Source organism: Malurus melanocephalus, unplaced genomic scaffold, assembly GCF_030028575.1.
Source record: "Malurus melanocephalus ecotype Western Australia unplaced genomic scaffold, MMel_1.1 scaffold_163, whole genome shotgun sequence".
Lineage (NCBI taxonomy): Eukaryota > Metazoa > Chordata > Aves > Passeriformes > Maluridae > Malurus > Malurus melanocephalus.
The window spans coordinates 702492-717396 of record NW_026623395.1 but is presented as its reverse complement, the minus strand read 5'-3'; the positions used below and the strand labels follow the sequence as shown (position 1 = coordinate 717396).

Sequence of the window (14905 nt, the reverse complement as noted above, 5' to 3'; positions counted from 1 at the left end):
ATTGTGACATAATTCCATATTATTTGCAATAATTACCAACCTTTCTACAGACTAGCAGCTGCTATCTATTTCTTCCAGAACTGCTGTTTCAGAAAACCTGCCATTTCCAAACTCGCAGTCTTATGACTGGAAAGTGTAATTGGGAACACAAACTGAGTATGGTTGGTGGAAGAAAAGCTCCTATAAGGAATGATATGGACAGGGTATGAATTGGTATTCCCTSTGAATCACTGTGGGAACGTTACACCATTTGATGCATCTACATTTTGGATAAAAGTAGAAGTCAATGTTCAGTGCACCTGATCCCAGTGCAATTTCCCTCCAATACAGGAGTGATKGCTGTGCCACTTCCTCTTTTAATGTGGGTATTATGTTTAAAGTGCTCTAAACTTAATCTCTGTATCAGTGAAAGAAATCTGAAGCCTCTGATTGAATGAATGTAACAGTGGTCAGGCCACAAATGAAGAAAAATTTTAAACAAAGTTCATAACTGATTTAGAGGGAAACATTACGTTCTCCTGGAATCCCATCTCAGGATTCTGGTACTTTGCTAAAGGCAATGGAAGTCACTGATTATTAACTGAAAGACAGAGTAGAACAAAACTAATTGATAATTATGTATAATTTGCATTGATTTTTAGACTGTGAAATACTACTGACCTTTCTGAAAGGGCTCTTTGTGTCAAGATAAATATAATAAACCCCAAAACTGGAAAACTTCTGTCATTGCCTCCTCTTTGGATTACAACTGTCTCTAATCTACATCTGCCCCTCTAATTCACATTCAAAAAATAGATTGTATCTTTCACAACAGACTTTTACACAATCTTTCTCTGCATTTACTTGGAAATTTTCATCACAATATCTTTGGAGGATTCACAAACATAATGGACTGCACCTGGAACATCTCTGTGGGGCAATTAAGCTGTGCAAATGGGCAACTGGAGTAAAAAGAACACCAAGTATGCTTTCCAAGGCAACATGCATCAAGGCAGTGTAGATCTTGCTCAAAGATTTCCTTAGCATGGAGTCGTATTTCCTCCCTGGACAGGAGGAGCTACTGGASAGGATCCAGCAGAGGCCACAAAGATGATGAGGGATCTGGATCATCTCTCTTATGAGGAGAGACATGAGAGGATCTGGGCCTGCTCAATCTGGAGAACACAAGACTGAGGAGGGATCTCATTCATGCACAGAAATATCTCCAAAGTGGGTGCCAAATGATAGTGCCAGACTCTTTGTGGTGGTGACCAGCAACAGGACAGGGARGAATGGCCATAAACTTATACCTCAGTGTGAGGAAGAATTTCTTTCTATTGAGGGTAGCAGAGCACTGGAACAGCTGCCAGGGAAGGTCATGAAGTCTCCCTCTCTGGAGACTTTCCAAACCTGCCAGTAGTTGATGTCTTGATGTCACCTGCTACAGGTGACCCTGCCTTGGCAGGAGGGTTAGACTGGATGACCTCCACAGGTCCTTGCCAACCCTAAGAATTCTGTGATTCTGTGACAGAGATCAGGGAATGAAGACAGACTATCTTATTCTGARTGGTGAGGAAAAATGGATTTGCTGTTCTTTTTTGCCTTTTTGCCTGCAGTGGAAGTGGCTAATCAATCCCTGAGTTAATGCAGCACACTGTAAAAGCTGATATGACATTGCCCTTTATATTCAAGGAGAAGCTCTCAAAGAAAGAGGCCATTTGCTCTGAGTGTCTGCTTTGCCTGACATTTCACAGCAGGTGCAAGAGAGTGCAGGGTCACCTGCTCGGTGTGTGAAAAGGCAGAGCTGTACATGGTTTCCTGGGAGAGCTAAATGACTCACGGGAACTTCAAAGGCACTGACTGCCAGGGTTATACACTGCAACATGTCAGACCATGAGGGATGTATGAACCTGCTGCAAACTGCCCTGTCTCCTACTCAAAGCACTGCATTTGCTATTTTTTACCTACTGTGTTATATTGCCAGAGTGTTTCTGATTACTTAGACAAATTAACTTTGATATTAGCATTACTGCTTATTTCTAGTCCTTATTATTCCTATTAGTCTCATCAATTAATCACCATTTCCAAAGCCAAATACTTGCAGAAAAGTTCCAGAAAAGTGGATGGGCTCTCACCAAAAGTGCAACGCAAGATGTGGAGCTTGATTATACATAAACTTGCTCTGTTTTGCTTGCTGCCAAGACAAAGAAAAATGCCAGGACTGCAAGTAAGTGAATACGATGAACCTCAGTATAAATTTCACCCTTCAATATCATATCAGAGTGAAATTTGCATACCATGATACTAAGTAGATTCAAAGATATTCAAAGAGCAAACATWTGGAGACAAAATTCTGTCTTTGGATATACATGGCTGCTGTTGATTACAAAAGGAAATAAACACTTGCTTCCAATGAGTGAGGCAATCTGAACTGAGCTCTTTTACTATTGGTGGAATTCTTGCTTTGTAGATTTATTGACCATGGAAAGTGTAAGGAAATGGAAGCTATGAATGAGGCCGAAAAAACTGTCCATCCTATCTGTGATCTATGATTGTAATTAAAGCCCTGGTTCTGAAGAATATGACTGAAATTTCAAATAATTCATACTRATGTTTCCATATCTATCCAAAGTAATAAAAAAATAAAGCAATAAAAGAAAAATAGTAATGCTAATATAGGAATCCAATTTATATTGATTAAGCTTTCATAAACCTCTAATATAWAGAAAACTGCAAAATAAAAGAGAGAATATATGCCACATCTTTGGAAGTGCTCAAGTCAGATTRGATTGGGCAAGCAGGGGCTTGGAGCTAGAGGATCTTTAAGTTCTCTTCCAACACAAACCCTTCCATGATTTTATGGTTTGATAGTATAACACTTGAATCTAGGATGGAAAATAGAATAAAGGTAACAAAGAGCACTTCAACAGCATTAGAAATTAACTACTGAATACCCAGCTTTGCATCTTCAATGTAATTCTTGTGACAGATTTCTTACATATTGCTTATTTTTTAAAAAACAATGTATCTTTCAATGAAGGAACCYGATTCTCTTTGCCTTGTCACAAGCGTGCAGAGTGAGCACAAAACCTTAGCAAACAGGCATGTTTGCATTTTATAAGCAATTAGTAGAATGAAGTACAAAACAGGAAGAATCTGGCAGGAAGATAAATGTGAGGCTGCACTTTAATAATTACCTGTGTTGTATCTGGCTCTGTCTGCAAAGGCAAAAGCACAGACGTRCTCTCTAATTCTTACCCAGCACACTGCACTTAAGGCTTATTAAAAGATAATGTGGAAACAAGCAGTTTTAATGGATTTATCCTATTCTCCCGGGGGTGAAGCAGTATCAAATGTTTAGTTTGGACCTAATGCACTTGTCCATAAAGAGGAAATTTACCTCAGCTTCTAGAGGAGAAAAAGACACAAGTGAATCTCCACAAGTCCTGAAAGTAAAAGACTGAGTCTTCAACCAAAGAAGACAGAGACTAGGAGAACAGCTATTATGTGAGAAGAACTTTATAAGAGTGTCTTGGTAAAAATGGGCAACATTAAAAACAGCATACAGGTTGCTTGTTATTTTTAATTTTCTTAAACTCAAATATTTTATTCTAGATGATAGAGAAAGATACCTTGTTTCAAGAAAGTTATTAGTTACTATTTCTCACAGGAAGAAGCCCAAAATAGAAGCAGATTCATGGTGTGATTAGCTCACAGAATGCAGGAAGAGGTGCTGCTGTGTGAAAATTATGCAGCTCTACTCTGACAAAGACAAGGGGAGAAATCCCTCAGCAAACAAAAGGAAGAAAGCTTTCCCCAAACAGCAGATGCAGAACTGCACTAAAAAATGCAGGTCCTTTAAGGGACTGTCTGARGGGACAAAGACAAATATTTGCTTAGAGGTTTTGTTTGTTTGGGCATTTTACTTTTTTTCTTCCCCAGCCAGAAAATTAATTCAGAAAAAAGATATAACTCCAGCTTTTGTAAAAACGTGAGATGGAATAATGTGGTATCATCTTTTTGGTAAAATCAAGAACAAGAAGAAACCAACAGCAAAATATTCTTCTGGGTTGAGATACCTAATAAACTCTGGAGGAAGTCTCACCTGCCCCTGCTGCTACAGGTGATATACAGCCCCTCCAGCTGAACAGAACCCTCCTCTCTTCAACCCTTTGGTTTATGGAAAGGACAGGGCCATGTGAGCTATAAAAAACCTACAATTATTAATCAATGTAGGGTTCATTTTAAGGCACCATTCACACTCATAACCTGTCCAACATGGTGATACTGGTATAAGTTGGCAAAAAATTGCCTTTGTCACAATTAGGCAATGTCCAGGAAAAGTTTATACATAACTTTTTAAGAGTAAGTGATTTCTTTGAGTAGGAGCTAACAACAGTGCYTAATTATAAGATTAATATTCATTGGTTAAAAAAAGAACAAATAAGAACAGAGCTTTCATTATTAAATATATGGGACAATGCACACTGCTGGTATTGAGTGACAAGTTTAAGACTGAACAAAGAAGTCAGGTGTTCACTCCACCTTTTCTGGTAAATGTGGCACTGTGACTAAACCCACAAACACACACACAGAAGTTTTACTTACTAAGATTACTGTAGAYTTGTACTGTGGCACTACTCATTGTTCTGATGGTGGCCCAATGGTAAAATCCAAGAAAATAATTTAGAKAACAAGGAAATTATAAGGGGCATGTCCCAAGTGTGAGGCTGTGCCATACCAAAGATCTCTGAGGTAGTTYGAGGTAAGATGACACATTGCTACAGCACAAAGCCATGAAGAGTATTAACTCAGCCCCTAGGAACAGTKCTGTCCACTTCATCTGTCTTAATTACTGGGTCTAATTAACTCCAGCAAAATAGTGCTATTTGTTACAGCTGTGGTGCTTTTTAGGCAAACCTGGAGATCCCTGCTTTGCCCTTGATAGGTGGATTCTCATACTGAGGAAGCTCAGCCCCTCAGGATGTACAGCATGTACSTGCTGTTATTACCACCCTTGTCTGTAAGGATGACCAAAGAACACTTGTAACTCCCCTTTTCCATTTCTGTCAAATTCTGTCTTATCTGCAAAAGGGAAGTTCAACCCCAACTGTAATCTCCTCGTCTTTGCCTTTACAGACTCTCTGAATTGCCATGAGACCACAGARGACTCTTAATTCCTCAGGTGTCTGAAAAGATAAATATGGAATACATTTGTTGAAAAGTGCCAAAGCAGAAATCACACAGACTACAATAAAAAGGTTTCAGATTTTGATAGTGATGAAGCCTTGCATTCTTGTGGATGCTGCCTTCTTGTCCTTTCCAAAACCTCASTCTTACCTCCCCTCACCTCTGTACCTTCCCTCTAAGCCAAAACTACATGCTATCTTAAGGGAAACTTTGTAAATTATAAATTTGTAGTGAAAATAGACTTGAAATCTGCCACCAAATGGCATGACCTTTCTCTGGGCAGCATTAGCCTTTTTGKTTTTTTTCTATGCTGTCTCTGTGCTCAGCATCAACTCACAGACCTGCCTCTTCTCTTTCAAATCACTTTATCAGTTTCTGTCATGGAAGAAATATCTGTCAGAAACAGAAAAATAGAATCTGCTTAAGCACTGAGGACAGCAGCAAACTTCAAAAGTAAACCTACGTTAAATATATAAAAACCTACATTATATACAGAAATATATAAAATTATTTTGTAAGGCCTTCAGAATCTTAGCCCCAAGAGAATCTATTGCTGCATTTACAGCTAACTAATTTCTGGCCTGATTCTGATGTTGACTTCTGGCCACTACCAGAATTAGATTATCRTAATAACAGCAATTAGGATGTTCTTTTTCTAACAGACTGGATAGCTTCAGACATTTGATCTGACCTATTCAAATGTCAGAGATCTGAAAGGTCAGAAAAAAGACATTTCTGAGGACAAAGAATAAGAAGAGATACTTCACAACTGCATGTCTAATTTCAGCTCATTACTCTCATAATCTTTTAACCTTTGCATTTTCATACTTGTAAAGGAAAAGATTTCCTATCATATGAAGTCAGTAACAAATCACATACGATGAAATGCTGTTCTCATTTGTTTGCAGTATAAATACAAAAGAATTGGGGGAGATGACAGTATAAAAATATTACCATCCTCTCAAATCACATGCTTGTGCAAACTAAATAGCAAACAATGATATATAATGTATCACTGATGCCGCATCTTTGAATAACCTGTAAAGAAGAAAAAAACCCCAAAGGGACCAAATCTAAGGAAGGTAATTCCCAAAGAGAAACGTGATACCGTCTCCGTGCAAAATCTGTACATGAGAATAATCCCAAGCCTCTCGGATCAGAAAAAATATAATTGTAACTGGTGTGAACTTAATTTGTCAGTTTGCCTAAAACTTTTAGCACTGTGCAAAGGCTAAAAATTGTAATTAACTTAAATTGGAAGAAAACCTAGAATGAAATTATGAACTCAAGACCAGATTTTAGTACAGCTTTGTTTTCAAGGCATGTCAGCTTGGCACAGTGTAGCCCTGATCTCRGTAGCTGTGGAGACTTGAACTGTGCTTTGGGATGTCATTTCCTTCCTCACCAAAAAATGGAGCTGTTCCCTCAATGCCAATATGCTGCCTTGGTACTCACAGAGCCATGGCTTYGCTTTTCTCTTGCCAAAGGCCACTGCCATGGAAGCTGCTGTCCCCTCTGTCCTCTCCATGTCACAGCAGCAGCCTCCCGGCTGCAGTGTCCTGGCAAGGACCAGGGCAGAAGGGAAGGCAGAGGGTGTGTGCTGCCCGCTGGTGCTCCTCACAGGGCTGCTGGGCTGTTCTCCTGAGGAGGTGGGCAGTTCTGCACTCCACACATCCCCTGAGCAGAGCCAGGAAGGATTCAGCTGTGCAGGGAGAGGAGAGAGCCTGAACAGCCGTTCTGCACTGCACCCAGGAAAAGGAACAGAAAGTGGATGCACCAGCATTTGCTGCCTTCTTATTTCCTGAATTTAATCTGGTGGGTGCGGCTGGATATATTTGGGAATACATAAAGTAGGCAAAACCAGAAACAGGATTTTGGATGAGCTRAGCTAATCTTTTTTATCACATGAGCAATCCTTTTGCAAACAATGCTGGACCAGTTCATTGCTTCTTGATTGGATGCAGAAAGGAATCAACTTCGTAACACAAAAGATGCTGCTTCAGGAGATTAAYACTAAATTGGAATAGGGAAAGATTGCAATCACAGCCCTGGACACTAGGTACAAACAGATGGTAGCCCATGTTAATAACTTGGAAGGCAAGAGKGGCATAGCAGAATGCAATGCATTTTAATGAACTCCATTAAAACATGAGGACCGACTGCGAACATATTGAAGGATTGCTTCCAATCTTATAGARTTTAAACAAAAAAATGCTATTGCCATCAACAACTGAGTTAAACTCAGTTTGTAGAATTTCTATGGAAAGAATTGATAATTCAAATCCCAGCAAAGCTGGGTAGAGAATCAGCATAATGATCTATATTTTGTGATTAGATTTATTTGAGGTTCCTGTTTAGGAATGAAATCACAGAGGGTGARATTGTGTATATTTATAATAATTTATACTAATTTCAAAATAATAACRTATACTAATTTCAATTTCCTTTAATTATTATTTATTTGCAGGAACTGTTTCACTAATGATTGTGGGAGCCGCTTAGAATTCCTAATGCCAGCAATGCCTTTTCCTCTCCTCAGAAAGTCAGTATCCACAGCAACACAGAAATGAGACCACATTCAGGGACTGGTCTGGAACAAAAAAAAAATCAAGTGCCTTGTATATCCCTCCCTGCAGAATAAGGATTAATAGTAACATTAATATTTGTATTAAAGTCCAGATTGAGTCCAGCCATCCATGCTTCATATATTGTATTATGAACTCTTTCTTAARAATTTCCTCTTCTATTCTTTACAACCAAGAAACAAACCATGGCTTGATCTGAAGCTGCCTTTTGAGTGGTCAGTGCGCTCTACTGAGCAAATAATAGTAATTTGTGAATTATCTTGTTGCAATACAGAATGTTTATAGTTCCATGGCTAAGGTACTGCAAGCTCTCAGGGATGCCCACGTGCAGAGTGTACTCAGCCAAGATTGTGAAGACATGGCAATTGTGGCTATTAGAAATACCCAGTAATCTGTGCTAACTATCTGTAAGGGAATCACAGTACTGAGTGACTGAACAGCGATCTTCTGATGATGGCTGGTTCTGACTGACAGCCTGTCCAGACAGAMGGTTAATCCAAAACAGTGGCTTTCACTTGGTCCTCTTGTTTCTCAGCTCTTGGAAGTTTTTGCCTTCACTGGTCACCCCCAGAAAATAGTCTCCTGCCTGACATCCCTTCTCAAACTTGTACTTGTGATTCACTCTGAGAAGATTACAGAATATCACTTTAAAACAAGAGCTTCAACATCTTTTCTCTTACCCACACCTTAGATGTCTTATGTCTTCTGTTGTCATTCTATGTATTTTAATAACCTTCCTTCCTTTCTTAGTATCTTTTTCCTCTGCTGGGCTTACTGTGGATTTTTCATGTTCAAATAATGCAATTAACGAAATAAAGTAGATTGCAGCAGATGAACAACACAGTTCTTCCATCAATAGCCATTGCAGCCATTCATCTTTTCTCTTTCTTAATCATCATAAAAATCCACCATGTATTYGAAGCAACACCACACTGATACTATGGCATTAGTATCAGTGTGGTGATAAACCACACTGGAGAAAATGATATAGAAGTGATTCTTCAAATGTTTGGTTTCTTTTATCCTTTATGCCTGTTGAATTGTTGTTGAAATCCATCCTCATAAGGTTTTTCTCACCCCTGTCAGACTTGCTCCACGGTTAGTAGCAGATTTGGCTAAATACAATGCTAGTTTSATACAGGTATTTTTACTTGATTTGCTGCAATAACCACATTTTATTGTGTTTGACGCCATTAGTTGGAGACAATCTGCTAYATAGAAAAAGCCTGTGTATTTTAACAATGGATAACCACAGCAGTATTTTAAAAGATAAAATGAAACTACATTTGATTCTATTGGAACTAGAATAAATACATCCTGCCTTTTGAATGCAGAATGATTTAATTAAAAGTGTGYGCTTTCTCCATAATTTCATTCTGCAAATGTTCCTTATGGGCAAGATAGCAATTTTCATCTAGTGAGAAAAACTGGAGTGTCTACARTACTCTCTAGCAAGCATTTGTGTGTCTCTTTGGACACTGAAGGTTTTTTCCAGGTCGAAGAAACAGCATTTCGAGCCACAGTTCTTTCGTGTCCTTCTTCCACAGATAATTTCATATATTCACAGTRCAATGATTTAATTCCTTCATAATCCTTCTTTTTCACTAACTTACCAAGCATCTTAAACATGTAAACTAGAAAGCTCTAACCACACAAGAAATCTGATGCCAGGTATCACTTGCAGTGGAAATCAGTCTTGATGAACTCACTAGTGTAATTAATAGTTTGTTCTGATTACCTTCCAGAGCATATTTCATGTCCTGGGCAAAGAGAGTCCACATGATTTCAGCGCTGATTTTTCCCATGTTCAGCTCTTGAGGGAACCTGCAATCAATCACATTACATCAGTTCACCTGCTGCTAGGAATTAGGCTTACAGCTACACAGCAAAAAGACAAATATTTCCACTAAATAATTCCCCTATATGCACTTACTATATTTTATGTTTTGGAACAATTATACAAACCATCCAATCTTCAAATACAAACTTCCCCAATGCAGGGGGCCTGARTAAGTACTTAGTTAAATGTTGCACAAATTCCCTCAACTTCAGATAAATCAGGTTGCTAAAGAAAAATATTCAACAGTTGGCTCAGATGTTTAGCAGCTAGAGGTTTTCCTTAATTCCCTTATTAAACTGGGAAAGAGTGAAGCTATATTGCTTTATACACTCATTGAATCCAATTCACTGAAGATTTCCACCTTGAAGTMTGGATTAAAACACTAAAGAATATAACAAGTAGTGAAATGCAGACTGTGATKCAAAATTTTAGTTTGAGACGTCTGCTATCTTTGAGAAACAGTCCTTTTTAGATACCTTCTACTGTTATCAGCTAAATAATTTTACACAATACTTTCATAGAYCCTAGCTGCTTATTCAATGCAAAAGAAAGGCTTTAATCTTTGAGTTATCATTTTCACTGCTAGCAACTAGCAAAAGCYTAAATTTTACTGAAAGACTCTGTGTTTTATGTCACATTTAAAAGAAAAGTTATTTGTCTTTAATAAAAGGCTGTCTTTAATGCACGTATGGGACTGACATTAATATGAGCCATTTCCAGGGCACAGAAGCAGAGCCAGGCAGGTCAGGCAGCTGAGGAGCAGAAAGTAGAGCACAGAAGAACCTCCCAGAGGGGTAAAGCAGTTGTTTATAGCACAGGGGTGCAGTAAGAGTCACACAAATAYATCCACAGTTCACCAGAAATACATMGGAAAGGGAATATATTCATAAGGAAATACACAGAGCAGTGTGGCTTTTTCTTAAGTTTATTACATTTTATACTACCTGAGAATTTGATCCAAAGTACTTTGACCTTTTATTAAAGCAYTAATCAAATGCAGAAAATATTCTGTAATAATTTTTATAAAAATGTAAGAATTTTTAAAGGTCTTGTTGACATAGAAAGAATGAGAATTATGTGCAACTTTAAAGTGGTAGCAGTATAATATATTAGTAATATAGTAATATATTCCTTCCAGGGACATATTTGACCTGATCATATCTGCAAAAGARAAGTACTTAAGCAGCTCATTAGCTCTGCTACTTTAATAGGAAGCAATTGCTAGCTCAGTTCACTGAGCYTTCCTGATGCTGATGGCTGGTCAATTAAAGAACTTTGTATTAATGCTGTTAACACAAAATTAATTTCTGTTCAAAAGCTGAAATGTAYTTCAGTGGTCTTAATTTCTTTACCTCTTCACCTCCAGCTCATTCTGAGTTCTCTCTTAGCACCAGACTTGAACTTTGCTTTGAGGAAGTATTTAACAGCTGATTTAATATTGACACTGTCTTTTGACCATATTGCAAAGGTGGCCATAAGGCAAGGCTGGGTCTGATAAAAATGTCATTGTTTGATTAGTAATAAATACTCATGTGWATGCACTCTAACTTGTGAAAGCACATGTACACACCAACAGCCATTATCAGTGTTGGTTAAATTACTGTGGTTCAACACATCCCACCTGGCTTCACTTAGGTGAAATCTAAAATTGATGATAGCTCTAATATTTCTTACAGAGACTGATGGGCACTGCACAGCTATCGTAGACATTATGTAACTGCCTGAGGTACCCTTGCATTTTACTGTATGTRAGAATCTGACATAGCTTAATGCACAACTGAAGCACACAAGACATTCCACATGTAAAGGTAAATGGGAAACAGAAGCCACTGTCTTATTGAAGGGAAGGGATAATCAAAGGTCAAATACTAAAGCACCTATATGAACATAGTATTTTGCATTATTTGTATGTTATCACCTTATTTTTAGGTAAAARGAGTCTTTCAAATTACTTCAGAATTAAATCCCTAAGCAGCAAAATATCAGAGAAATTTCCCATGCAAATCTCTCTACACATTACATTTTCTAATCTTTGTAAAAGCCATGTATTTTCACAATTCTCAGTGAAGCAAAAGGACAACCAGGAGAATGCTCAGTCAGTCATTTAGTTTGCTCTTTCTGCAGGTATTTCTGCCCYATAGGCCATCATTTTCCCAATTTCAACATCTTGGAACAATATAAAACCTCAGTTTATCCAGAAGAGTTATGTTCCCCATACATGATCATATCCAAGTATTTCCAAAAATACCAAATTGCATACACAAGAMAGCCACTTATAAATGTCTTCTCTCTATTGATTTTAATTAAGCCAGAATTTAGTGAAARCAGTTCTCATTGGCTGTTTCTAACAAAGAGCTACATATAAAACCACAGATCAATKGAATGAAATTGAACTCAGCTTGAAAAAACCCAAAAAGAATCAATGTACAAGCAAAAGTATATAACCCCCCAAAGTATTTATCCCAGACAGTACTGCATGTCTCTAGTTCAAAACAAACTCAGAAAATTCCATCATGACAATTAGAAATAACTTTTCTTAATTTGTGCCTCCAAATCTTCAGTCTGCTACATTGTGAGAATATCACAGTCTCTGAACCTCAGATCCACTTTCTCAAAATAGCTCATATTCCATACTCGGTGGTTTCAATCTCATCCAGGTGCTAAATCTCACCARTCCTGGGGAGTGAATACATTCATTTTTGTGCTGTGCATACAGCAAGAGGTTACATCACACCAGCTGTGGAGTGCTGGCCACTGTTGCTGCTTTACTAACCCTTAAGAGGAAAAGTTCTGACTTTGGAAAATATGTGTTCTATTTAACTGTGAGCAAAAAGTTCATTTATTCTCAYATCTGTGCTCTACCCTCCATCTATCCAAAGCTTTATTTTTAACCAAAGTAGCATTMCTTTCCCTGAAGGAACAATAGTGGGCAAGACAGACACTTTATATAGTCTATATAACTGATCTGGTCTTTCAGTGTAGGATACATTGCTACAGGARAAGATGACAGTGGGTATTGTGAAAGAATGAGAGCAGCTCTGCTGCACAGGATAGTGTTCCCAAGTTCAATGAAAGAAGTGATATTCATATGCTTCCATAGAATAAAGTGTAATTGATAATGGGGCTTATCACTGGATCGAGACACAAAACACATCAGACACTTTCCATCACCAAAGAAATGTTCTAAAATAAGGCTGACACAGTACAATTAGTGATACTCTAATTTTTTTCACTTCCTTCCATAATTTTTTTCCACTGACCTATGTTTTATAACTCACTGCCAAGTAGGTTACAATTATGCTATTTCTACAATACAAGTTACTATTCCTAACTTTTCAGAGATATTAAACATCCTATCTCCTGAAGCATGAGGAAATCTGCTCCTGCAGACTTCACGTATTAGTTCTTCCCACACTGTGGAACACAATGTGATCACAGAGAAAACAGACCCTTGCATAGCAAAGATTTAAGGATCTGTAAAGAATAAATTTAGAAGTCCCACTAGAGCTGTCTTGTTTCTTAAATTTGTACTACTATGACAACTTGATTGTTCTGAATATATGTGCCAAAAAAAAAAGAAAAAAGAAGYKCAGAGGCCCAAAGTTTAGATCTAGCTTTCAAAATACAGAAACATATTTGAGTTGATGATTTCATTATTGATTTGATTTTCCTTTTATTAAAATTGATATTTTATTTTGAAAGCAATTTCTCCTGTCTCACAGCACATACAATGCATAATTAGAATGCAGGAAGTCCTAGATAYGCTTATGAAGCAGGTTTTACATTGTTTAACTATTAGAATGTGAATTTCACGATTTAAATACCAGACCATGTCTTTCCCTCAAACTTGTCAAGTTTCTTATGTCATACAAGAACTGCAGTTTGCCCCCACACTYCCACTGGGTGCTCTGCTATGGTCTGTCAGTGGCTGCAATGCTTGCTGAGGCCATCATGTCATGCTTCATCTGAATTCACAATCTGATAAGAGTTCAAACTACTCCATCACAGCATAATTTTTGCCTCTAAGGTAGATACAAAAATAGGGTTTCCAAAACGGGTTGAGGAGTAGAATTCTGAGCAATATTGTACAATTGTGAAAACTTCCATCAGAATACTCTCCTGGGGATCTTTGTTTACCTAATTTCTAAAATAGGATTCAAATGGATGCAGGGCTGAATAGTCCACTGAGACACTTCATGGCCGTATATTTCCGATAAGGAGTCCTATTTTTGCAGTATTCTTATATATTCAACCCATATTTGCCATTCATCTGTTTTAACCCATTTTCTTTTCTGGGGTAAGCAGGGGGGAAGAGGCTGTCTCATTTTTCTCAACAGCTTTTACATGCTGCTTTTGTGTTATGAGAAGCTGTTCTTTTAAAAAAATGTATCCAAAGCAACTCTGAACAGTTTTTGAAGATTTTTCCACCCACAGCCTATTCATCTTTTACTTCTGATGTCTCCTACTTCTAAAAGACATGTAATTCCCTGTGTTCACTCTTTCTCTTACAAAATAACAGCAAAAACGAGAGAGAAGTCAGAGACACAAGCTCTCTCCCTTAATTTGTCCCAATTCCGTCCACTCCAGATTCTCTTTTCACGTCTTACACAATCATTCATCTGTACTTTAGGGAACCTACGAATCCCCTTAGAAGAACTGTGTTCTTTATGTCTTTACTTTCTCCCTCACAACTGTATAGAAATACAGCTAGAACAATTTTTAGGATAATTAACCTGCAATTACACTTGTTTAATTCCTAATTCCTRTATGTATTTGTCTCAATCAGATATTCTACAATGAGTGTATTATTTATACAGTCTTTCAGACAAAAATTTGAGTTTTCATTAATGCAGAAACTGCACACTCCGTTATGAAAATGGAGTAAACAGGAAAAGTGTTTTATTTCCTTCACAGGGTAACAACTTCATCCTTAACAAGGTCATTGCAACAGATGATTGAATAAGGASAGCTTATTATCCAGGACTGAAACAATACTTCATTTCTTTCAAGGAAGAAGTCTGAAGTCAATGAAATATCGTTCAGCTTCTGGTTATCACCAGGAGGTTTCTTTGTTACTTTTACTGTGGGACCATAAATAGAATGGTACCTTTTCTCAATAGACAAGCACATCTCAGTGTACAGAATGCCTTTCAGTATCTACCCTATTTTGTCTGGAAAAAAGCAGATTGTTCCTGCTGCCCTTTAAAGCATTCAATTAAACACAACTGCAGACACCTTTATTAATTGTTTAGACATAATACAGATGTAGATTTTAATGTTAATTTCTGCATAAATCATCACAGCTAGACCA

General features: G+C 37.6%; 1 protein-coding gene across 1 annotated transcript in view; it reads right to left on the bottom strand.

The window, feature by feature from the left end:
• UNC13C (unc-13 homolog C) overlaps positions 1-14905 on the bottom strand; it is a 123334-nt gene that overhangs the window by 40619 nt on the left and 67810 nt on the right. Inside the window, 1 exon segment of the mRNA XM_057372082.1 lies at positions 9493-9578. Within this exon segment, the coding sequence (XP_057228065.1) occupies positions 9493-9578 (86 nt within the window).